The 27288-nt window shown below is 36.7% G+C and overlaps 1 protein-coding gene across 1 annotated transcript in view; it reads left to right on the forward strand.

The window, feature by feature from the left end:
* The window catches only part of LOC120539082 (C-type mannose receptor 2-like), a 74421-nt gene extending 49245 nt beyond the window's left edge, over positions 1-25176 (forward strand). The window contains exons 4-10 of the mRNA XM_039768817.1: positions 4245-4583; positions 5011-5340; positions 6689-7030; positions 7187-7225; positions 21933-22024; positions 23980-24089; positions 24904-25176. Of these exons, the coding sequence (XP_039624751.1) occupies positions 4245-4583; positions 5011-5340; positions 6689-7030; positions 7187-7225; positions 21933-22024; positions 23980-24087 (1250 nt within the window). The 3' untranslated portion in view covers positions 24088-24089; positions 24904-25176. The remainder of the gene's footprint in view (positions 1-4244; positions 4584-5010; positions 5341-6688; positions 7031-7186; positions 7226-21932; positions 22025-23979; positions 24090-24903) is intronic.
* Positions 25177-27288: the final 2112 nt, after the last annotated feature.

Genomic DNA, 27288 nt, shown 5'->3' on the forward strand with positions numbered 1-27288 from the left:
TGCCAGGTATCATCATCAGAGGAAGATGATTAGACATACAAGAATTAAAATAATATATTGCAAATGAAGAAAAAGGGGGTAGGGAGTTGTAACAGGGGTGGATTAGTAAGGTAGGGTTCATAGGGTGTTAGTTGTAAAAGTATGCTGTTAGTTGTAAAAGAACATGTGCTGTGTTCATGTCCAAGTGTCTGTTAATAGCATTTTCACTTGATAGTCACAATTCAGCCGGTTCTATGGCACTCTTAGTATTTGCCTTGAATCTCTCTTGCACTGTGTCCCAATTAAGTGTATGCCCGGTTAACTTGGTCTGTGCATATATCAGAGACTGTGGGTCCTTCCTTCTGACAGCACTGCAATGTTCTTGTATAGATGTTGCAAGTATTTTTGATGTCTGTCCCATGTATACTGCTGGGCATACACTGCATAGTATACTGTATACTCTGTTTCATGTCTCTGCTGAAGAGTTTTGGCATTAAAAAACACTTGCACTCTTGTAAACTTTCAATACAAATACATTTGAGTGAAGTGAACTCAATGTCATGTTCAAGAAACCAGTTTCAGATGATCTGAGCTTTGTGACATTGTGCATTATCCTGCTGAAAGTAGCCATCACAAGATGGGTACACTGTGGTCATAAAGAGAGGGACATGGTCAGCAAAAATACTCATGTAGGCTGTGGTGTTTAAACAATGCTCAGTTGGTACCAAGGCGCCATAATGTGCCAAAAATATCCCTGACATCATTATATCACCAGCACAAGCCTTAACATTTGACACAATACAGGATGGTTCCATAATTTCATGTTGTTGATGCCAAATTGTTCCTTGTTCCATGTTGTTGATCCAATTGGGGCTGTATGTCAGAAATCTTCGCCCCTTGGAGGCATTTAACATTAACTGCTGGTTTAACATAGTTTGAAATTCTAACATTCTGCACTATGGAATTGCCGATTATGACCAATTTGTTGATCTCAGAATCCACAGGTGCACTGCAGAATACTGAGAATCTGTTCTGGGTCTTAATTAGTGACATGGGTGTCAAGGGACTAAACTTTGGCTTCTTAGACCCCTGTCTTACTGTTACCTACTCGCCCTGTGGCTGAATTTGTGCTGCTGATTTCGGCTGCACACTGACTACAGTGGGACCTGGTGAATCAGAAACAACTGAATTGTCTGAACAAACCGAGTCAATCCAATTTTGTCTAATTGCTATCAAGTTCCTAACGTGGTCCTCCAATTTGTGTATTTTCCCAACCAACTTTAAATTGACTAAACACTTTTGGCAGGTGATACTGTCTACATTGTTGGCCAGAAAAACTTGTACCATACATGCTGCAGGACACACAACATATAAACGTGCCCTCGACGGGCAGAGAACAGATGGCACTTACATTTAGCACTGAGTTCATCTTGTCTGTTTCTACAGTAGCTTCGGTGTTTTCCACATTTAGCTGAATGATTAGAAGACCGCCGGCTTTAAGCTTCCACCACCTGCTGGGCGATCAACTTCAGCTTCTTACGGACGGTTACTTCTCCTTGTTGGATGTCGGCTTTTCTCCAATTGAACGCTGCTGCTCTGTGTTTCCGCTCTCTGCTGCTCAGAAGAGGTGGGGCAGTTTGTGTCAGGGTGCAGACTTATTATTGTTCATTAACTGAACAATAATAACAAAAATAATAATAACAGTAATAATAATAGTACTAATGATACGAAAACAGTATATACAGGTAATCTCAAAACAAGTCTTTTGTGTGGTAAATCTTAAAGCACGGTGAAAGACACAATCCAACGTCACAGTCGGGACAATAATAGTGTGTTTGTGGATTTTCTTTCCAGACTGACCAGTTTTTGAACAGCACGCTGCACAGGTACATGTTGGATTCTACTTCTTCTCTGTTGGTAATATATATTCAATGAAATGTCTAACAATAAAATGCTCTGGTATGATCCACGATGAACTTGGTCGACTGCGTTTCTTCATTTGTAGTGTGGACAGTGGATGTGCTATGGAGTAAGATTTCTGTCAAAAATAACTCGGAATAATTTAAGTCAAATTTTTGATTCTCAGTTCTAATGCTTATGCAAGACATATCTGTACACATGCCTAAGTGACAATCGGGACTAATGCTTCTAGCACAGTTTTCACAACACGAGTAACACTTGAGTCTAATGCTAAGGAAGCAACACAAACCAGTCAGTCAGGACTATTGTTTTTGTCTTGTCTGTGCTACTATCTGTACCCAGTCAATCAGACAGTTTCCAATTGCAATTTCCCGGCATAGCTGGCCTGCTCATTTGAGAGTTGTCTGCTTTTGCATGTTCATTTTCTCTGCTTCAGATAAGAGCAATGTGGAAGAAGTCAAACAATTAACTTGTGCTTTATAGTGAATGAAGTCATGCAATTTGCAAATTCAAAAGGCCTGTTTTTGATAAGAACATGGCACCCCTTTCCAAACTCCGTGCTTATCCTACTGTGTGGGAATGTGCTCCTTTTTTTGCTTTGCGCTCTCCCCCACCATAACCTATTGTCTATGTGGGAGAAGCAAAAATTCTGATCTCTAGTTTTGAACGGATCTTGATGTTTTAGGGTCCTTTGACACCTAAAACATTGATATCTCAATGATAGGTGTGTGTCTGTTTGTGTGTGTGTGTGTGTCACATTTTCTACATTTCTGTTGAAATTTTCAGTATATTTTAATGGCTGTAAAAGTGTCACATCTTTTGTTTGAACGTCTGATTTTAATATTTTGTTTTCTTAATTCTGCATTCATGGAGGTTTTTGTACAGGATAAGAACTATCAACCTTATGACCTTATTGATGATGGTTCAAGTACATTTATAAATGTGAAGGTGAAAGCGAAGCAAATGAGCAGATAACGGAAAGCTGAAGAACTGAGACAAAACTGCTGTAGGTGACAAAGAATGCAACGTTAAATCATTATAATTTGTCAGCTTGGACACATCAAGGAATGTAATTTAATTTGGAAACTAATTATACACTGTGTCGTGGATGCCAGGGGCGATGACCCGGCCAGGATGCCTTGGAAGACCGGAAGTGGGCGTGCGCCCATCTGGGACTACGTGGGGGCTGCCTTCCTGGTTGCTTTGGGGGCCACGGGTACAGGGCATGGAAGCCCCACCCTGTAGGGGCCTGTTGTCACCGCCAGGAGGCGCCCCAGTGCCTTGGGGACCTGTTGCCCCAGCACTTCCGCCACACCAGGAAGTGCTGGGGGGAAGACTTTGGGAGACACCCGGGGAGATGCCGGGAGGAAAGCCAGCACTTCCGCCACACTGGGGCGTGGCCAAGCGAGGAATGCCGGGGAACACCTGGTGCTCATCCGGGGACTGTATAAAAGGGGCCGTCTCCGTTCATTCAGCGCTGGAGTCGGGAGGAGGCAGGATGAAGCACAGAGGAGGTGTGTAGGCGGCCCGAAGAGAGGCATTTGTGGCCAGGACTGTGTATTTGGGGATTGTGCACTGAATTGGGTCTGTGTGACCATTGTAAATATTGTAAATAAACATGTGGTGGTTGAGAAACAACATGTCCGCCTGTCTGTGTCCGGGCCAAGTCCACAACTGTCACACACGTGTGTTTAGGAGGCAGTCAAAAAGCCTAAAGGTGAGTGAAACATCGTGAGACAAAGGGTGGCAAATCTCTTAATCTCCCAACAGGAAAAATAAGTCCTTCCATTTCCGGGTTCCAAAATGGCCGCCAAGACATCACTTCCGGCCACTATGGATGATTTCACTTCCGGTTCCGTTCAGAATGATGTCGCTTCCGGCCATTTTGTTTCATGTACTTTGTCAATTGCTACCATTACAGTACTTTTGATCATTTCAACCATTTTTTGCTGCTGTATTTTTGTCCGTTGGACAATATACAAGGATGGTCCCCAAAACTTTGTTTCTGTGGAGCTTCTTTTTTCTTTATATTCCACAGCACATATTTAAAAAAATAAGTCAGCATTTGAAAAATATGTTTTTAGTTCACAAATGTTTTATTGAAACAAAACTACTCTTAAGTGCTGTAGTAATAATTAAATTAAATCAGCTATTAGATTGAGAAATTTAAAATTATTTATAATTTGAGCACCTAAACGTCAAACTGATTTTTTAATGGTTATATACCTGCCTTAAGAATAAATTAATGAATATAAAATAATGTTTATATGCTAATGTTGAATATATACTACCAGTCTGACTTACATATAGTATGAATATCAGTGTTTCTTTTATTGTATTAACAGACACCAATAATATGAATAGGAGCTATTTCTGGATAAATGAGATGAAGACCTGGAGCAGCGCTCAGGATTACTGTCGGCTGAATTACAAAGACCTGGTCAGTATAAGGAATGAGAGTGAAAACCAGAAAATAATGAAGACAGCACAGGGAGGCAACTTCTGGATTGGCCTGTTCAATAATCAATGGAAATGGTCTGATGGAGGAAATTCAACCTTTCAAAACTGGGATCAAAACTTCCAAGTACAAGATCACAGTGAACAATGTGGGCTTATTACTCCAAATGGAAAGTGGTCTACCTTTCACTGCGGGGCTCTGTGGCCCTACGTCTTCTGCAGTAACAGTAAGGCAGTCTTAATGTTGTCATTACCAGTGGATTATTATGCATAAAAATAAGGTGAACAGAGGTTAAACTTTGACAAAGCATAAATACATGGATTTCACACAAAACACAAAACATTTTGAATTGTTTTATTTTTGCTAAAGTAATGAAACATATTATTTTTAAGGAATAGCAGGTGTAAAATTAAAGAGAAAATAAGCACTGCGAAATTTTGGATATGTTTTAAACTCTTTTTTAACTCATTTGTTTTTTTTTATTGGAAAAAAAACTATTTTGAAAATGCATATCTGATTGTACACAGTGTTGTCCATTTGTGTTAATTCTTCTTATACATAATTACTACTACATTATTACATAATTAATATACTTAATACTGTATGTAAAAAAAGATAAAAAAGGTAATATTCACATGTGTACTTGTTTTAAGAATCCTGTGGGCCTCTCTCTTGCAATACAACATATCTGTTTATATCAAATCGGATGAGCTGGTATGATGCCCAGAGGTATTGCAGATCACACTACACAGACCTGGTCACTATTGAAAATCAAACTGTGAATGACCAGCTTTTACAAATCCCTGGACAAACAGACGGATGGATTGGGCTCCAACATAGAAATGACACTTGGCAATGGTCCAATGGAGACCAGCTGACCTACAGTTACTGGAATCCAAGGCTTTACTGTGCTCAGGTTCAACCAGATGGCTCATGGGCAGATTCCATTTGTGCTTACCAAATCCCTTTCATGTGCTACAAGGGTAAGCATATCTTGTATAATGTGGAAGTTTTTGGACTTGAGAACCAGGACACTCATCAGAAAGTAGGGTAGCAAAAGAGGGTCAATGGATGGCATACTACTTGCATTTGTTAAACCTGTTACACGATAAAGACCTATAGCCATGATTGTATTATTGCATTGTATTTGAGCTGTCACACTGATGTTCATACAAAACCTAAACTTGTTCGGTAGGATGTTAGCATCCAAAACACTATTTGTAAGTTTAACTGTCTAACCATGCTGCCATGGTTTTTACTTTTGTGGTATGCTTTAGCCTATAGGCACACAATTTCATCTGAAAACACATTTAATGAAATGGTGTATTTTTCCGACTTTTGCAGTAGTCATTTCTAGCACTGTCATCAGAATGGCAGGCTCAGACACTTGCACAGACGCCATCTGTCTGAAGTTTACTCTTTCTCCTTCTACCTGTGCAGGATCTTTAGTATACTTTGGTTTCCTCCCACATTTTTAGAAACACATCTTTAATTTGCACCTCTAAGTTACTGTGAGTGTTGATGTACACCTAGCAGTGAACTGGCATCCAGTACAGGAAGAGCTGCTATCTTGCATCTAATACTGCTGGGATAAGCTCAGACAGCACAAATTACTGAGATTGGGAAATGAGCAAATGAATATTAGAGAAAATTTGGTTTCATAAGGCTGCACCATACAGGTTTGAATGCTGATGTGAAAGGGCCTGCATAGCATTTAGAAGTATTGTTTCCAAATATAGAGATTGCTCACATGCTATTTTAATTGTTCCTGTAGGGATTTTTTATTATTTAGAGTATTTCTATTGTGTGATAATTCATTTCTTGTTATGGGATTTTTCTGGAAAGGCCACATTCATCATTTATACCACGTTAAGAACTGTGTCCTTACTTTTTAAATTAAATTTAACCATACTGTATATACAGTATTGTCTGCGGTGGGCTGGCGCCCTGCCCGGGGTTTGTTTCCTTCCTTGCGCCCTGTTTTGGCTGAGATTGACTCCAGCAGACTCCTATGACCCTGTAGTTAGGATATAGTGGGTTGGATGATGGATGGATGGATGTATATATTGTTTTTCTTTTTCAAATCTGTATATGCATTTCTTTTCTATCATGAAATACACAATGACCATCAGATTGTGTGTCAGCCATTTGGTACATGTAAATTGCACAGATTCATTTAGGCCTAAAGATAATTTATAAGAAAACAATTTGAAAGACAGAACTGCTATCTGATTTGAAATTCTGATAAGACATACAATGACCTAATAACTAAAATAATGAACATTTCATGACTTTCAAACATCACTTGTTAATTCAGAGTTTATTTTACAGAAACTAGTAACACAAGTGAGAGGTATGTCTGGATCAATGAAAGAATGAACTGGTCCAGTGCTCAGAACTACTGCCGAGTGAACTACAATGACCTGGTTAGTATAAGGAATGAAAGTGAAAATCAGGAGATAATGAAGAAGGCACAGGGCAGTCCATTCTGGATTGGCTTGTTCAACATCCCTTGGAAATGGTCTGATGGAGGGACATCAACATTTAATGCCTTCAGTGGTACCTTGTATGAGAACTGCTGGGTTGAACAGAAATGCTGTGTAGCTGGTACACAGGATGGAGAATGGAATGAGATTGACTGCAGACATTCCATTCCCTTCTTCTGCAGTAAAAGTAAGGCTCTCTTGAATCTTTTTTCCTGCTTTAACTTTTACTAAACGATAAGAGACAGAGTGGAAAAGCACAAAATAAACATAATAAATAGAAATAAATGAAAGAACGTTAAATAGTAGTAAGCAGTAACAACAACTTTTCTTTCCTCTCTTCCAGCAAGGAATTTTGTGAATACACATTACCCGGTATATGCAGGTATTGATTTTTAATATACTGATATAACTGTGCACTTCCCAGTGAAACACTGATATCATGTTGATTAAGATGTGATGAATTCAAAATAATTTCATTTTTGTACTAGTTTGGGGGTTTAATTTATAAAATGCTGGTCCACGTTTTGTTTGATATTGCTTTGTACTTATTTGTGTATGACTTTATTCATCTGCCATATTTGCAGCGTACCTCTGTCAGAAAAAGGGAATATTTAAACTTTAAACATGGCAGATTGTCTATTTTATCTAACTTTTATTCACCCTTGGAAGTTTGTTACTTCAATCTAAGCAAGCTTGTAATGTCAGTGTGTTTCTGTAGATGCTACATTATAAACGCTAAGGAAGACTTATGGCCTCATATATAAACGGTGCCTACGCACATAAATGTTGCATACATCCATTTCCAAGCTCAATTTGAGATGTATAAAAACTAAACTTTGCCTAAAACCACACACATTTTCATGGCTGCTTCAGACCATGTGTATACACCTTGTTAAAACATTTTATTGAATCTATTAAAAGCAAATAAAATTCCATACAAGCAAGTCAAATTTTACCAAACTAGGTTCAAATCAAATCAACCACCATCCATGAGAAAGAGATCTATGCCAACAGAATAAAACTTTAATAGTAAGAAAAATTAATTAATTAATTAATAATAAAAATAAAAAATAAAGGAAAAGAATCTGCTTCCTCAATTTAAATGTTTATTCTGAAATGTTATTGATTAGTTCCTGCCTGGTTTTAAAAACAGTTCTGCATAGATCCTCTAAGTGAGAATTAGATTTTTTCCAATTTCAAATAATATATAATATGTTACCCACTGACTTAAAAGAGGTGAGTTAGGGTTATTCCACTTGAATAATTGTATGCTTTGTGCATACGGAGCTCGAGTGAATTCTGTGCATTGCTGCCTTCCACTCCTTCTCTGAAATGTTGAGTGCGAGATCCTTTTCCCACTGTACTCAAGGATCTTTGAAAGGGAGGGACTTTAAAATATTTTTATATATTATATTATATATTGCTGTCTGAGTCCTCAAGACTGATCAGTATTTTTTCTGGAATAGAAGTAGGTGGTAGGAGACACTGGACAGGCTTTGTTTAGCAAAGTTTCTAATTATAAGGTAGTGAAAGAAATGTGTTGCTGGAAAGTTAAATTTGGAGTGTAATTGTTCGTAGGATGCAAAGACGTTGTCTATGTACAGATCTCTAAGTGATTTAGTCCCAAATGTTTTCCAGACATTAAAAATTGTGTTCGTTTGAAAGGGTGAAAAATGTTTTCATGCAGAGGTGCCACAGATAAAAGCTACTCTATCCTGAAGTACTTCATACATTGGTTCGATATTTTAAATGAATGAAGCACAATTGAGTTATTCGTATATTGATGATAACTTGCATTTATTGGAGTACAAAGCAGGGAATTTAAAGAAGTACTGAATTTTATTTCTATTGTAAACCTAGCCTGTATATGTTCATCTGTTTGTGTCAATGTCCAGGTTTTTATAGCTTGTATATTTGCATCCCCGTAATAAAATGGAAAGTTAGGAGCCATGCCACCTTATGCCTTAGGTCTTTGTACGGTCATCCTTTGGATACGTGGAAGTTTTACTCCGTTGGTCTTGCTCTCTCTCTCAGGGGTGGGGGTCGACTTGTTCTTAATCCTACTTTTTGTAAAAATTGATTGATTCGTATGGAATAATTGCAATAAAATTAACATTTCAAAAAAAAAATTATCAATTTATATTGAAATTCTTTGAAATAGAAAAAGAAGCTTAGGAAGGATATTCATCTTTATAGTGTTAATTCTTTCAGCTAAAGTGAAATAAAGGGTAGACCATCTATGCAAGTCTTGCTTAAGTTTTCCATGCAGACAGCAAAAGTTTGTTGATAAAGAGCTTTATATTTACTTGTGATGTTTTCCCCTTCGTATTTAAACTGATATGCAATGATAAAAGGGAAAGTGTCCAATCCAATATTGTGTGCTAGAGAATTCACTGGAAAGAGCACACTTTATTCAAGTTAATTCTGAGACCACAAATCTTTTGGATTTCTGTTAGTCCTGTTAGGACTGCAGGCACAGTACTTTGTGGATCTGATACATAGTACCATATCATCTGCATATAGTGAAAATTTGTGTTCAAGTCCTTCTCTGTAATCTCCTTTATACAATACAATACAATTTATTTTTTATAGCCCAAAATCACACAAGAAGTGCGGCAATGGGCTTTAACAGGCATTGCCTTTTGACAGCCCCCCAGCCTTGACTCTCTAAGAAGACAAGGAAAAACTCCCAAAAAACCATTGTAGGGAAAAAAATGGAAGAAACCTTGGGAAAGTCACTTCAATAACAGACCCCTTTCCATGTAGGTTGGGTGTGCAGTGGGTGTCAAAAAGAGGAGGCAAATACAATATAATACACAAAACAGAACACAAGTAATCCTCAATACAGTATAATATTGCAATAGAAATATTAGAAGTACAGAGCAGAATTCAACAATAGATGATATCACATAATACAATTTGGATTTGTTCAGAATTCTGGAGACCTTGGCCATCAATCTGCCTTCCCCTATTGGCCATTCCACAGCTAAGACAGTGCTGGGCCAACCAATTCGATGAAAGGACCCCTCTACCCGACGATTCCTGCAATCCTCCACCAGAGATGACTTTATCTTAGGCAAACTTGACAGTACGGCAGAGGCACTAAGTGCCACATTTGGGTACCAAGAAGAGAAACAGAATAGGTGAGGGTTAGTAACAAATTACAACTATCATATTACTTATGCTTTAGTGCTGTCTGCTTTAATACAATACAATACAATACAGTTTATTTTTGTATAGCCCAAAATCACACAGGAAGTGCCGCAATGGGCTTTAACAGGCCCTGCCTTTTGACAGCCCCCAGCCTTGACTCTCTGAGAAGACAAGGAAAAACTCCCAATAAAACCTTGTAGGGAAAAATGGAAGAAACCTCGGGAAAGGCAGTTCAAAGAGAGACCCCTTTCCAGGTAGGTTGGGCGTGCAGTGGGTGTCAAAAGTAGGGGGTCAATACAATACAATATACACAACAGAACAAATCCTTAAGACAGCATAATAATAAAAATTTTTTTAGAAGTACGGTATCACAGTAGATGATATGACATAATTAGGTTTGGATATTTTTAGAGTCCTTGAGACCTCATCCATCTAGCTGCCTCCCCATTTGGCCATGCCACGGCTGAAACGTTGCTCCGATGAAAGGACCCCTCTTTCCCATGATTCCTGTGATCCTCCATCAGGGATGACTTTACCATAGGCAGGCAAACAACTTGGCAGGTGGGCCGTGGCACCAACGGCCACATTTGGGTACCGAGAAAAGTTTTATGCTTTATGCCTTATCTCACAGTGAACTGCCAGTGGCTCAATGGTGATTGTAAAAGCAGTGGTGACAAAGGGGCATCGTTGCCTAGTACCACGTTCTAGTTTGAAGTAGTCTGAAATAATGTTGTTAATGCAAACTGAAGCTTCTGGACTGGTATACAATAGTTTGATCCATGCACATATGTTCGTGCCAACCCAAATTTCTCCATTGTAGTGAAAAGGTAGTTCCATTCAACCATATCAAACGCTTTTTCTGCATCCAACGATAATAATATCTCTGGGGTGTAAAACTTTGTGGGTGAATATATTACATTAAACAGGCATTGAAGATCGTAAGTTAAGTGTCTGCCTTTAATAAATCCAGTTTGGTCTTGTGATATTACCGAAGGAAGCACTTTCTCAATCCTTCTAGGTAGAACTTTGGAGAGTATCTTAACAGTATTATTCAGAAGTGAGATTGGACTGTATGGTGCACATTGTAATAAGTCCTAATTTTGCTTAGGAAAGACATAATTAATGCTTGGCGATTGTCTTCTTTTAATTGAGTAGAATATAAGGACTTATAATACTCTCTAAATGTGTGCATTATATTTTTATGGTCAATGATTTTATCTCCGTCTGTATTGGTAATTGCTGGTATTGCATTGCGAACTTCCTGCTTATGGATTTGTTGAGCTAATATCTTATTAGCCTTCTCTCCATGTTCATAGTAATGATGTCTTGATTTAAAAATGAGTTGCTCTGTTTCTTTAGTTGTCAAGAGGTTGGGTTCAGTATGCAAAGGCTGTCTTTTCCTATGAAGTGCCTCATTTGGACACCTAGCCTATTCTTGATCTATTCTGGTAATTTCACTGATTAGCTCTGATACCTGCTTGGTTTCCGATTTTTGTGGGAAAGATATGAAATAATCAGTCCTCTTAAGAGAGTTTCCCACAGTATTCCAGCAGAGAACTTTGCAGATGTACTTGTCTCTAAACAAAATTAATTTGCTTGGATATAAATTCTGTACAGTTCTCGTCTGTTAATAAAAGTGGGTTAACCCTTAAACTGCCACATACTTGGGGGTTAATGCACTCCTGGACGCCAAATACTTTTTTGCTGCACTTTTTATGGAAACGTCACAATTCACCAAGAAAAAGTGAAATTTTAATGGAACCCATTTTTTCATGCAAAGAGCATCACAATTACTGCAACAGTAACCATTTTACACACTGCCAGTGAACTATAAAAACTATAAAAAAATCTACTGCAACAATCTATTATTATATGTACAAGGTGTAACTGACACTATTGATGAAGTTCAGTCAATTACCGAGCCAACTGTGCTTGAACTGGCTGCACGCAAGCATACAATGTTCATCGCTGATGCTTGCAGGCTAATCTAGTGCAGTGGCTGAATCTCAGGGACAGTGAGGCTGCAGTGCTGCAGGGGGTGGCAGTGGTCATGAGCTGGCTGCTCAACGAATATACGGTACTGACTGATCAGCTCTGGCATGCTGGCAAATTGCACTGAGAACTGAATATAGCCGGTTGCGGCATTTAATGAATGCACTTTGCTGAATATACTCGGCTCTGGCATGCTGGCAAATTGCACTGGAAACTGACTACATTCGGTTGCGGAGTTCAACAAATGTATGTTGCCGAATATACTTGACTCCAGTATGCTGACAAATTGCATTGGGAACCAACTATAGCTGGTTCCAGTGGTTTAAGGGTTATGATGCCAGCTGAGAGATGAATGTAGGACATAGTGATTTAAGCTCCATTTGTACGCACTTTTAAAAGGACTTTTTGTCGTTTTAACGATAACAAGTCACCTCAAAGAGCCTGTAAATAGCGTCAAAGCTACACTATAAAGACACCTTCAGAGAATATATTTGCTTATGAAATAGAAAGCATTTCCACTCTATTAATGTGCTGCTCTATAGTGCATACAAAGTGTGTTGCATTGTGCAAGTATGTAGCGTGCTTAATAATGTGGCACACAATCATGACTTGCCCGTACCTGAAGAGATGCGGTATGATGAACCTGACCCTGACTCACTAATTGATCAGCCAAATCAGACAACGTTACAACTTCATTTAAATGTAATTACCAAAATGTAAAAGCAGGTAATCAGATGTAGCATTTATTTTTTGGCTAATTCATTTAATTTGTGATCAATATCACATAGTACAGCTCTTATATTCCTTAGTTTATTGGCCACATCTCTTACAGCATCTACTATTGTATTTTGTGACTCCTGAACAGCATCCGTCAGCACACGGCCACATGGTCGCCCAGTGGTTTCCAGTGGCAGAGGTGTGTGAGCAGCCAGCGCCCGAAGATGTGCTGGGCAAAACAGCACCATCACCATGTGGATTCATTTCCTTCGCATGGGGGTCGGCGTTTGTAATAGTGTCTAAAACAGAATAAACAGATGGTGGGCTGTGACTCACCTATCCACTTTGATATCTAACTACTTTTTTTATTTTGGGCACTGTGCAATTCTCTGAACTTCAACTTTTGAGTGTCTCTGCCACTCTGTATCACATAATCAGCTTCCTTTTGATGCTTATGCCACTGCTTAAGCCAACAAATAGTATTTTTTTCCTTGCCTCCACTTCTCATTCACTGAAAGATTTCTTTTTTATACAAGCTTTTACCATTGTGAGCTTCTGGTTTGAGTGAACACTGGCGGGACTGGTCACCGCTGCTCGCCGGTAACTAGACTATTGATTTTTGCTATGACTGGTGATTTTCATGGTATTTTTTGCCATTATTGCTGGTATCTCTGCATGGCTGTGTATGCTGTGTATTCATTTAGCTTCAGCCTAACCCCCATTTCGTTTCGAAACTAACCTGGCTTGTTCTCTGGGCGCCTGAGCTGCCTGTGGCCTCACCTACAATGAGGATTGGTAGGATATTTACCTGGTTAATGTTTGTTTGATGTCTTCTGTCACTCGCTGTCCAACCTGCGATGGGCCTCCTCCAGTACTCAGCTACTGAGCTTCTTCGACTGCATCTCCTCCAGTCTGTGCCTCTGTTGTCTGTGCTGCATTTCAACCCAGATGTCATATTACTTCTTCGTCGGAGATACATCCATTGTGGGTCTTGCCAGAAATTCCGAATGGATGCCTCAAAAGGAATTAAGTCTTTCTGGTCCTACTCTCGGTACCCTCCACGTAACACAGATAGGAATGCTGACCACAGCATGTTGGCTAGCTTAGCTCGGTCAACTAACACCACTGTCAAATGCGACAGCAACATTGTCAGTTTCGGTCTACTGAACATCCGCTCACTCATGAGCAAGGGACATCTCATTCAAGATCTCCTCATTGACCGTAAGTTTGACTTTCTCTGTTTAACCGAGACTTGGCAGCAACCTCAAGACTTTTCTCAACTTAATGAATCCACCCTCCGGGGTTTGTTTACATTTGTCAACCCCGTGCCTCTGGCCGTGGAGGAAGTGTGAGAAGTGGAAAGTCCTGCCATTGCCTGCTCCTGCTGTTAGCTCTTTTGAATCAACTGTGTGTCAATTGTCTGAGCCTATTCCAACTATCGTTGCAACTGGCTACTGCCCTCCTAAATCAAACAATGATTTTTTGAATGATCTTGCTACCTTTCTTACCCATTTATCTACAATTACTTCAAATATAATTCTGCTGGAGGATTTTAATATACATCTGGACAATATCAATATCCCTGTCACTAGAGACTTTTTATCTTGCCTGGAGAGTTTTGGATACCAGCAGCACACTGATGTTCCTACCCATTGTAAAGGACATATCTTGGACTTGATCTGCTCTGGTGTTGTTCCTCTCGATCTTACAGCAGATGAACTCACTATAACTGATCATTTTCTCCTTTCATTCAATGCTAAACTTACTTTTTCTATTACTAAGCTCCCCCTTCTTATATATTTTCATAATATTAAGAATATTAACTTGAATTTTCTGTCTTCTAGAATTGATTCCCAAATGAACTTTTATAATTTATCCACTCCCGTAGAACTGGTCTCATAACACTTGTCTCAATGGTATTCTTAATTCTCTTGCTCCACTAAAGACCAGATCTGTTTCTTTCTCTTTTTCTTCCCCCTGGTTTACGCCTGAACTTCAGCTTCTGAAAGCTAAGGGCTGGCAACTTGAAAGGTTATTTAGAAAATCTGGACACTTTGTCCAGAAAGAGATGCATAAAAATCATGTACTCTATTACAAGGAGTGTATAGCCCAAACCAAATCTAACTATTATGCTCAGTTAATTACTTGTAATTGAGGTAACACCAAGTCTTTGTTTCATTACTTAATAATGTTACACAACCTCCAGACTCTTTACCACCTCACCTTTACTCAACTGTTTTCTGTAATTCTCTTATGTCATTTTTTTCTCCCTGTATTTCTTCTGAACTACACTCGCCTATTCACTCTTTTTAATTCTTTCCAGCTTCCCACTTCCTCAGAAATCTCAGATCTCATCTGCAAATCTAAGTCATCTACTTGTCAGCTGGACCCCATCCCTACAGATCTGGTTAAAGCCTGCCTCCCCTCTTTGGTCCCTCTCATTTCTTCCATCATTCACTCTTCTCTTACTACTGGTATTATTTCCTCATCTTTTAAAACTGTTGCAATAACCCCAATACTGTACTGAAAAAACCTGGTGCTGATCCTACTAACTTCAATAATATTTGCCCTATTTCTAATTTGCCCTTTATCTCAAAAATTCTTGAAAAAATAGTAGCTATCCAACTTCACTCTCACTTATCTCATAATAATTTATATGAAAAGTTCCAGTCTGGTTTTCACCCCCTTCACAGTACAGAAACGGCACTTGTTAAAATTACCAATGACCTTCTTATGGCTGCTGACTCCTGTCTGAGTGCGGCCTTTGATACTATTTGTCATACCACTCTCCTTACTAAATTATCTTTGATTGGAATTACCCACACTCCACTTGATTGGTTTAGATCCTACCTTTCAGGCTGCACTCAGTTCATTCAGCTTAAAACCTTCACATCCCAACCCACTTCTGGTGTGCCCCAGGGCTCTGTCCTGGGGCCTCTTCTTTTTATTATTTACCTTCTTCCCCTGGGGAATATTTTTCGTAAATATAACATTAATTTTCACTGTTATGTTGATGACACCCAGCTCTACCTTGCTAGTAAACCCACCTCTTCCTTTCCACCATCTTCGCTTATTGACTGCATTGCTGAAATTAAATTCTGGTTTTCGTTGAATTTTCTTAAATTAAACAGTGACAAAACTGAGGTTCTCCTCATTGGCTCAAAATCATCATTATCCAAAGCCAATAACCTTTCTCTTGTTATTGATAACTCTGTTGTTTCCCCATCACCTCAGGTCAAGAGTCTGGGTGTCATCCTCGACAGTACTCTATCTTTCCAGTCTCACATTAATAACATCACTCGGTCTGCTTTCTTCCACTTACATAATATTAATCGCATCCGCCCCTCCCTCACTCCCCATACCGCTGCCATTCTTGTTCACAGTCTTGTTCTCATCTGGACTATTGCAATTCACTCCTCTTTGGTCTCTCTCTAATAAATCTTTTCATAAGCTTCAGCTAGTCCAGAATTCTGCAGCACGCATCATTACTCGAACCTCATCTATTCCCCATATTACTCTGGTCTTGCAGCAGCTTCATTGCCTCCTGATTAAGTTTCGAAGTGATTTTAAAATTCTGCTATTAACATTTAAGGCCATTCATAACCTTGCCCCTTCACATCTGTCTAACCTTCTTCATGTTGCCATTCCCTCCTGTAACTTTAGATCTTCTTCCTCCATCCATCTGACTGTCCCTCTCGCCCATCTGACCACCGTGGGGAGCAGAGCATTCAACCGTTCTGCTCCCAAGCTCTGGAATTCATTACATACTGAGCTTAGAAATATCAAATCATTTTCATCCTTCAAATGTAAACTTAAAATGCATCTGTTTAAAGTGGCTTTTTCTTTATGATTACAGTGGCTTTATTTGATTTTAATTTTTATATTTTCTGATGTTTTAAGTTGTTTATAATGTATCTTTTATTTATTTACTTATTGTTTGTTCAGTGTCCTTGAGTTCTCAGAAAGGTGCCTTGTATAAATAAAATGTATTATTATTACTATTATTGTCTTTAAACAAAACACTAAATGAAAGGGACTTTTATATTGATTTGCATATTCAAATATGCAAAATTCTAGGAGGAGTTGTGTGGGGCTGTTGGAGCCAACACATGTGTTAAAACAATGCGTTTCACATTCATTGGGATTTATAAAGAGGAAGTGCATATGCACTCTTCCAGTTTTGTCCGTACGTTATGTTTTAGTGTGTATAACATGGCGTTATACATGAGGCTCCAGGACTGAAACAAAATGTGTTTAATAAATATGAAGGGTAATCAAGTATATGACTGCTGAGAAAATGGCCATCAAAAGCTTCTTCCTTTCCCTGTTTTACCACCATGCACATGCTACTGTAACTCATTCTCTCTATTGTGGAAACTTCTCTTTCAATAATAGTTTAGAAGACCATTCTAATGTTTCCAAGATGGATGTTATTTATTACAACAAACCTGAAGGAGCCCAACATATGACCAGAAAATATCACTGTGCTAGACTGCGTTAATAATGGAGAGCATTTAGTTTCTAAAGCCAGGATCATTTGCATAGTACAATTACGAAATACATTAGGTTGTACTAATCAACATACAGATATACAGTATAGCATGATCTATAATACACTATATACCTTTGTAAATCTAAAGGTTCAAAAATCTTTGGCAATCTGAGGTAAGGCAAGTTAGAGGTCAGTGGTAGTGCAAGTTATTAAAAAACAGTGAGACAGTGCAGACCCCGTGAGTGTAGATGTGTGTTCAGAAAAAAGCCATGTGGCCATGGGGATTCTTCATGAGAGAATTTGCTGATTGCATTCCGCATGTAAGAAGGCAGTAAACACAGCTGTTCCTCATTGAGGCCTCCATGGGTCGTGTGGCACACCTGCACTGACTGGGAATAAAAGGGGTCTATGAGTAAAAGAAAGGGAAAAAGAGGCTAAAAGAGTGAGGGAGGTTAAATTAAATATTAGGGAGGAAATAGGACGATGAGATCAAAGCAGCTAGTGCAAGGGAAAGGCGGCAAGGTGGTTGGGTAAGACCCACAGATTTCGAGGGATGGCGGTGGGACAAGGGAACAGTGTTTGCAGAGTTACCATGGATGCCAAGGGATTGTGGTAGGAACATGAGCCAAAGTGTGCTGACTGCATTTAGTGGCATCTCATCTTCATCAGCCGAGTAGACACCATGGATGTGCAGAACAGAAAAGACTAAAGAAGGACACATTTAGGCTCACGGCTTTTAATGAACATGATCCTGACTGTGTTTGAAATCTTGATTTTAACCTGCTTATTGGATTATTTACATTGTTTGTAGGATCAATACTGACATGTGTACACAGTACAATGTAATCTTAGTTCTATGTGCTAATCAACATACAACATGTTGCTATTCTCCTGCACCGTGATTGGTGGATATAACTACCTTACCACAGAACGTCCGTCTTTCTTGAAATATTTCAGAACACATTTGTCTCAGCAAATCCAAGAAAAACCCAACAAGACATCAAAACATGTATGTATAATACATTTTTAAAAATTTACTTGATTTTCACTGATCTTTGACATGGCATTAGCTAGCTTAGCTGGGCCCTTGAGCTCCCTTTTCAACTTTCCTCCTGTTCCTTTTTGAAAGATTTTAGGTCTTTCACATTTTCATTTTGTTTTTAAGATTTTTCTCTGGGTTTAGTAGACATTTTTGGGAATTTTTGATTATGTTTTGTTAATTTGTACAGTAGTTTATTTTGTATTCTTTCATTATTTAACAATTTGTGCATTGAAATTTATGACTATTTTTGAATTTGTATCTTTTTAGTTTTAAAATGTAGTTTTATTTTTTCTTTCTTTAATAAATTTATATAAGTATTATGTTAGGCAGGTGTTCTTGGGTAGTAAATGAGTATTTCATGGGTGGGAAAGCTGTAAGTTTATTATTAAAATCCCAAAAAGTTTTATGAATTTTCTTTATTGTGAGATATGTAATTGAGGTTCCCTCAATTTGGTGATTGATGCGGTGGGCTGGCGCTCTGCCCAGGGTTTGTTTCCTGCCTTGTGCCCTGTGTTGGTTGGGATTGGCTCCAGCAGACCCCCGTGACCCTGTAGTTAGGATATAGTGGATTGGATAATGGATGGATGGTGGGGTACACCATATTGGTTAACTGGGGAAGTTGCTGAACACAGTACACCTTGAATTTTGCAAAGGGAGAAGGAGGACAATGGAATTTAAGGTAAAGTGTTAGTAGTATAAATCCATTAAAAGGGAAGCTGGCCTGTTTCATTTGATTGTTTAAAAAAGCTTAGTTGTTTAATTCTCATTTCCTAGTCACATTAAGATTATTTTAATTGTAAGGAATATTAACAGTAGTAATAATGCCATTATACCAGGTTACCTTAAATTTCTAGCCCACAATTAATAAGCCAGATAAATTAATTAAGTAATACATTTAAAATTTTTTGCAATAACACTAAATGTAACTGCAAATAACTATATTATTGTGAAAATGAAAACCAGCTAAATCTGAGGGATATGGATAAATATAATATACATTGCTGCTGTTATGATTGCAATGGAAAATAAAATTACTTTCTTTTGAGAAAAGGATTAGAAAATGAACAAATCGTGAAACCTTTTTAACAGGACAAAGTCAAATGTCAGGAATTCTTTTAGAACTGAAATATCCAAGCAAAATATGCTTATAGTATTTATACATTTCTGTGTGAATTATTTTGGGGTTTTATACATATAGAATTCAACCCTGTAAATAGTTTTGCATTTAATGTTGAAATGAAAATGAGAAAGTACATTTTTGATCATTGTCTTGTCATTATTTATGTGACATGTCTTACAGATCATATGAACTTGACAGTTACACCTGTGACATGGCAGGATGTGATTTTAAATAAGATGATGTTCTCACTGTCAGTCATCCCTTGCAAAAATCTTTCATTTTTCTTAGTACTAGTTAGCTTTAATTCAAGTAGGCTCTAGTGTCAGGGTTGTTTCTTTGGTTTTGACCCCCAAAAACCTTATCCCTACAATTTGTTCTGCTCTCTTGTTTTAATTACTCACTCGCATCATTCTTATTTGATTAAGTTAAGGTTTAAGAATTAATTGATTTAAAGTCTGACAAAAGGTTTGATTCAGCATATTAATTACTTAATTACTTTTTAAAGAATAACAAGTACTCATCGTTTAGCACTCTCAGGCTGGGTATGCCTAATTGATAGAAGACATAAAATAACAGATAACCTAGTGACAGGGTCTTTTTGCTTTACACCTGAGAATGACATAAGCTGTAATGATGAATTGCACCACTTGCAGTGTAAGACCATGTTAAAACTACTGCAGCTACTAGAGTCCAGATTGTATACTTCATGGTTTATTTCTGCCTCTGTTCCAGCTTATGATCTTACATTTAAATTTCATTGAACAAATGAACAGTTTTCCTTTATTGCTGTTTTGCTTGTAGTTTCTAAATGTGAAAGTGTGATAAAATACATTAGCTTCGTGTATATGCTTCCAAGTAACAAATCTTCTCATGTTTAGTGTCAGTGTGAAAAGAAAGCATTTTCCATGATAATACAGCAGCATAAGCTCTGCTTCCCAAAACTTGAAGAGTCATCAGCATATGAGAATTAATGCTCAAACTTAAGAAAAAACATGGAAGTAAGTCAATTTCTTAAACTAGCAGGGTGTTTAAAATAGTACAGATTAAATGATTAAAATCATAGCTGATACTAAAAGGTACTGAACTAAACCTTTTAATAGCCACATATTGTTGCATCATAGCAGTGCCCAGTGAGCCAAAAGGATAAGCTACGTTAACAGGCAGCATCATCTTAAAAATGATGTTCCCCTTCAGTCGATAATGCACAGATGAGATGCATTTCTTTCATATATTAATTCCTAAATGTGCAAACATTTTATTAATATACAGTACATTGATAGGATTGGCAAATAGATGAGGTATATAAATATTTACCATCTTTGAAAAACAATATGGGCGCTTGAAAAGTTTTTGACCTTAACTTGTGACCAAAACATTCATTTCCCTGACTTCAGCAAAAAGCTCCCCAGTAAGAGTTGTGATGGTAAGTGGACACCACCTGCCTGTTCTGCTCATGGGCTCTTATGAAGTGGAAACACAGAGGACAGCTCTGTTCTCTTACAAGTAATTTCTTATACCAGCAGATGGCGCAGCACTTTATTCGTCAAAGCACATATTTCAAGTAAAAATGTACAAAATACACAGTAATTGTACAGTCCTAAGTACTGTACTGTAAGTACTACAATAATTAATAACCCTGTTTGTTTGAAAAATTCCTGTTCTACATATTGCGTTTTGTTTATCATCACCTTCATATATTTAAGGAAATGTGGCACAAGAAGAATTGGAATTTTTAAAATTTACTTCTAAATGTGGAAGCTGTGCAGATTATACCTCCCTATTGTGAACATTTTTCAAAATAATATGAATGCTGATGAATAAACTTTTTTCTATTGCTATGTATATTCTGCTATGGTTTCCAAAGCAAAGTATAGATATTTATTAATTTAGTTTTTTTTTCTAAATGAGTAAATTGTAGTTTTACTTGTATAATTTTTTTAAGAGTCTGCTTTTTACTTTTATTTGAGTAGTTTTACAGTTCACTTTAACTTAAGTCAATTTTTGACCAAGTAATAATGTTTCTTCTTTTGTAGAATTTTTTTAGTACTTGTTCGACCTTTGAGTGTTATAGTATGATAATGACATGCATTGATTTTCATACATTTTATAACAAAACTTTATCTGCTATAGCATTACAATAGTTCTGTATATAAATTTTAGATGCTTTACCAGATTTGCTAGTGAATCTGATCGAGAAGGTAGCATATTTCTAAAATGAGCATATCTGATCTTTGCAGTTACTCATATTGTGGTAAGGGAAAACATTATTTGACTGAATGAATTAATATTTCTTGCATATATTCATAAAATACAGCAATACATGAGTGATGCCAGAGTCCAAAAAATACATAATTTTACACAATTTGTGTTGTATGCTCCATATTTGCAAGATTCCCACATATTATCTAATTTAAGTAATGGTGTGTCCAGAGCGGTGTCTAGCATACTCAATTGTTATACATTGTATTAAATATTGATCTTATAGCACTAAACAGACTACTTTTTGCAGTATATGTATAATATACCATTGATGTCAGACACTCTAATACTGGATGTTATTATGTGTCTGTTAGGAAAAGAAACAAAAAGGGTGTCTCTGAGAATCAGTTTTGAAAGTCAGACCAATGCAGATGTCCAAATTTTCAGTGATAACATCTTAAATGAGGTTTGTAAATCTTTTTATCTACTACTGTACTGTTTAATATACTTTAAAAATGAAACATCTGCTTATTCTCACCACTTTTTAGTTACTCTGGCCTCTTTCTACTTCATAGAAGTTGTAAAAATATGTTTGTTTTATTTTTTTGTCAGTTAGATCTGTGCCATTTTTAACAGAAAAGTAGAAGTACCTACAGTATGTACTTGAAAACATGTGCTAAAAACTAATTCATGGTGTTGGAATATTCCTTATCTGGAAGATTTTCAAAACACAATCAAAATTCTTAATGTGCCTAAAGCTTCCATCAACACTAGAAATGTGCATGAAACTAATACAAGGAGAAAAAAAAAAACATTTAGGGGATGTGAGCAGGGCAAAGCAATTATTCAGCGCTCTTTTCTGTTCAGTCCCATAAAAAGGGCTACAGTGGATTAATGAAAAATAAAAAAGATGATGAGTTTTTTTTTCTTTTTCTGTTATGTCTGCTGAATCACTGGCATTTATTTTAGTAGCAGAGGTCAAATATGTAAGCATTAGACAAAGGTGCTGACAAAAAAAATAGATCATTACCAGAAAATCCCAGAAAGTAACATTATATACAATCAAGTGAAAATAAAGTATATATTACCTTTTTGCAATTTTATGATTTTACATATTGGGATATAACTAACAATTATTAAAATACACAACCTCTGCTGACAAATACTGTAATACAACATATTTTACTTTGGCATTATTTATTCAAGTTGTTAGCCAATATGATTATGTGATAAAGTAAGTGCACCCTCACTTGTTTCATATCAACTGAAAATGTAATGAGAGGAAGGTGCAGCTAATGAAGTGAACTTGACAATCTGATAACACCGAAGTGTGACTTCCTCCGTGTTAAGGTAAAACCTTTTACAGGTTCATATATTTGATTAATTTTTATAATCCTCAAACATCAGTATCTTGACATCATAATATGCACTCTTGTATGTTTGTAGTGACAGATTCAGATAGGTAAGTAGGGTTTAGGCCATTTAAAGCTTTATATGTAAAAGAAGGATTTTGAATGTTAGTGTAAGGAGTTAAGAACAGTAGTCATGTGGTGACACTTCAAGTAATAGTTCTTGCAGCACCATTTTGAATTAAATAAAGCCTGCTAATTGAATTATTTAAATAGCCTTTGAATAACATATTGCAGTCATTCATTTTACTAAAAATGAATACATGAATTAACTTGTCAGTATTATTCACACTAATTAATAACAGTTTTTTTATCTTTGTTCAAAAGACAACTAAAACACAATAGGAAGTTGCTTAAAGTACTTCTCAAGCATATTGTAGGTAACAGGTTGAGTGGTTAAAGCTGTCAATGACTGTGCTTCACTCAAAAAGCATAATACGTGTAGCATTTCCAACACCAGAAGATATTAAAATGTAATTTACAACACAAGTTAGTGCCATCTCTGTACTGTGATCAGTGTGAAACCTCAAATGAAAATTCTCATGTACACTGCAGTGAGTAAAATCAGATTAAAGCTGAGCAGCAACTAGTTTCCAAATACTTCAGTAAGAAAAGATATGTCTATAATTATTAAACATACTTGGACTGGGTTAAATTTTTTTTTTCAAAAATTATCTGAATTACCTAGAAAATAGAAATATAATATTTACCTAGAAAATAGAAAATGAGGTCACGAAGTGTGTAATTAATAACTTTCAAATTATTACATTAAGAGAAAAAGTTGACTTTTTTCCTCAGAACAGGATGCCTATATCCAGTACCTACCATTTTCATATTAAGATTTTTCAATCTGTTTTCATTTTAGCCTTGTCTGTATATTAACATATGTAGAAGAACATTGTGTGCTAAAATGATTTTAGTTTAAAAACCAAACTGCTTATAATTTCAGTTCTTGCAGCTGTGTCCCCTGAGCTTTGAAAGCTGTTAACATTATAATTCATTTCTTCTTTAGTTAAAGAAATATATTCCCCAACAGACTCTAATGAACAGCAATATTTTTTGGGTGAAGAGTGACGAAGGTGTAATTTTTACAAAAGAAAAGAATAAAGGAGCAACCTAAAGGTGAGAAGGAAACCATTATTGTTACAATCCAATGGTATCACAGAGAATTCTCTGTCTAATTCAAACACCATAACATACTGCATGAGCACCACTGCAGGTTTGTAGATTCTGTTATACATTGTGTATGTCTGCACTGTGTGCTCAATATCTAAACATCTTACAGCAGTCTAACACCTGTGGAACTTTATAAGAAAGCCTTTTTGATACAAATGTTATGCAATAATGGGTTTGGAGTCAAACTTGTTTATGTATTTTATTTATGTATGATGACAAAATTGGAAGCCATCATGAAAAATCCCCTCCATTCCCTGCACAGGGCCCACTCTTGTAGCACTTTTAGCCACAGGTTCATTCTACCGTGGTGTGCTAAGAAGTGCCTCTGGGCGCCTTTTCTGTATATTGTCATCAGGCGATTCAGTGCTTCCTCCCAACACACCAAACTAAATGCTGATACTCTTTAAATTAATATTGCAATATTAAGTTAATTTTGCAGTTTCTGCACAATATACATTATGTATAAATTGATTGACTGTTTGATTGTATTATTTGTCCTATGTGTCTGTATCCTTGTTTTTTATGTTTCTGCTCCTGTATGCATCTAAATTTACCCTTCAGATTAATAAAGTTTATCTAATCTAATCTAATCATGACCTTATGTACGAGATTACGTCTAGCCTGGGCCATATTGACATCTTATTTGTTTTATGTTATTGCTTGCATGATTCCTAGCTGTAAAATATATATATACAGTATATGCAAATATATATATTTAAAGAGTGATTAAATTCTTCACATCCTCATGTTCACTTCACAGGGTTATGTGGTTCCTATGGAAGAGTGACATTCCCCCTGAAGTACAATTATTTTGTGTTAAGTATGTTTAAAGCTTATGCTCTTTCTGAATATATAACTGAAGTAATCTTTACACAATTTTGAATAAAAGATTAAATTAAGATGCTTGAATTTTATGTGCCATTTAGAATATTATGAGTTTTAAGCCTGTAGTAGAAAACACAAAACTGTCATATTCATAGTTGTTATGGGTATCTGTATATCACTTTTTATTCTACTTTGCCAAGTTGTACAAAATAAAGTGAGGATCAACATAAACTTATATTGTGTATTAGTTTTGAGTTCATTTAGAAGAATGCACAGTACACACTTCAAACATTTAACAGCATATTCCACTCTGCAACTTTGACACTGCAATTTTCATTGAGAGAATCAAGCAATTACACATCACACCATACTTAATACCACATTACTAAATTCTGCATGGTCCAATTTTACTCATTTTGTAGACTTCAATAAGGCTTCAGTAAGAGACTTTCAAGAGAGTTTTGGTTGTTTGGGCACAAACAGAAGGAGATTCATTGTCTTAGTTTTTCAAACTTCTAGGTATTTTGTGAGAACAGTTGCTACATTAATGTTGGGTTGGAAGATGGAGAGAAAGACGGCATCATCTTCCACAGACAGTTGTTAGCTAAAGTTCAAGTTCTTTGACTGAGATGTCTGTGCCTTAATTTGAGATGCATCAAAAGGCAACAAGCAACTTTGAATGATGTACAACAACTAAGTGAAAACTGGACACAGAAGCTACATGTTTAATCAAGAATAATTTGTGTCAAGAGCTTCAGAGAGAAGACTATGGTTCAAAATCCCTTCTTAAACCTACACATGGACTCTTTGGAGTAAAGTAGTATAAGGAATACCACACTAGAAGTGATCAGATGAGCCATCCTTTATCTTGGGCTTGACAAGCAGAGGACTACATGTTTTTTCTCACATCAAAGAAAGCAAAGGCTTCTTGTGGTCCTGCTAAGGAGTAATGCCAGGTCTAAATCCACTCATTCCTAAAAAGATCAAAGTAAACACAAATAAATACAAAGCAAACATGGTGAAACATTTGTGTTTTGATGGCAGTGGCATCTTCCAGGATGGCTATGTTCCCATCCATAGGGTTCAATGAATGGTTTGAAGCACATGAGAAAGATGTAAGCCATACAACCATATCTGGCCCAATGAAGTGGTATTTCAGATGTTTCCATAACCAATATTAAACATTACAATTTTTTTATGAAAAATTATGTCTCATCTGCTCTGTGCAGTTCCAGACACTTGTAGAATCTCAGCAAAGATGTTCTGAAGCTGCTCTGGTGTCTCAGAGTTTGCTCAATGTGCTAAGACCATTTACACACTATACTATAGGTGTCACTTTTAATTGATAGTTATATGTTTATGTTCCAAATCCTTAATAAAAAGCTCAGTGCAATATGCAAGCTTTAAAAATTAATAAAGGGGTATTCCTATGTGCATTTGCAATGGGAAAAAAGAAAGTAAACTCCACACAGAAAACATAAATAGGAACAGAACAGATCAGCTATTGGTTCCTTACCAGGTGTCTCTTATGACAATTTTTTTCATGCCAACACCAAAATAACAGTGAGCAGAATATTTTCACAGATGTTCTTATTAACTACATTTAATAATTTGAAGTACTTGTATCATGTCACCTCTTAATCTCTGTTTATTTAAACTTGAGCAGATTCAAATCCTTCAGACTGTTTCCATTGCACATATCCTGCAATCCTAGAAAAAATGTAATAGTTGTTCTCTGGGATTGATTTTCCGTTAATGCACTGTATACATTGTTATAATACAGACACCCAAACTGTACCCACTATGCCAAGTAAGCCCTACGAATGAATTGTGCAGTCTAAAAATAACCTTTGAAAACAGTAAAGAAAAAAAAAAAGAAACACTGCAACTCCTTCTCACATGATATACTGAACACAGCATCTTTTGTCAGCAGGCATTGAATCAAAATGAAACGTATCTTGAACTTAGACTCTTGCATTTAGGGTACCACCAGATTATTATTCTGCTGCGTAAGAACATGGCCAGTTCAATGTCACCACTCCATTACTGGTTAACTATGAGTTTGTGTGTTATCCTGACAGTTATGTGAGGGTAGTTGAGTATAAAACATAACAAAATACATCTATCTGTCCATTTTCCAATACTGCTTATTCTGATCAGGGTTATGGGTAACTTAATATTGTATACATGACAGCAAATTTAATAATTCATAAAACTACTCAAAAACAAAATCAATTAAATCAAATTGTAATGGCTTAATTGATAATTAGTTATTACTTCTTAATTCCTCAGAAAAAATGAAGACTATAAACAAATCCTC

Source organism: Polypterus senegalus, chromosome 11 (assembly GCF_016835505.1).
Source record: "Polypterus senegalus isolate Bchr_013 chromosome 11, ASM1683550v1, whole genome shotgun sequence".
NCBI classification, from domain to species: Eukaryota; Metazoa; Chordata; class Cladistia; order Polypteriformes; family Polypteridae; genus Polypterus; species Polypterus senegalus.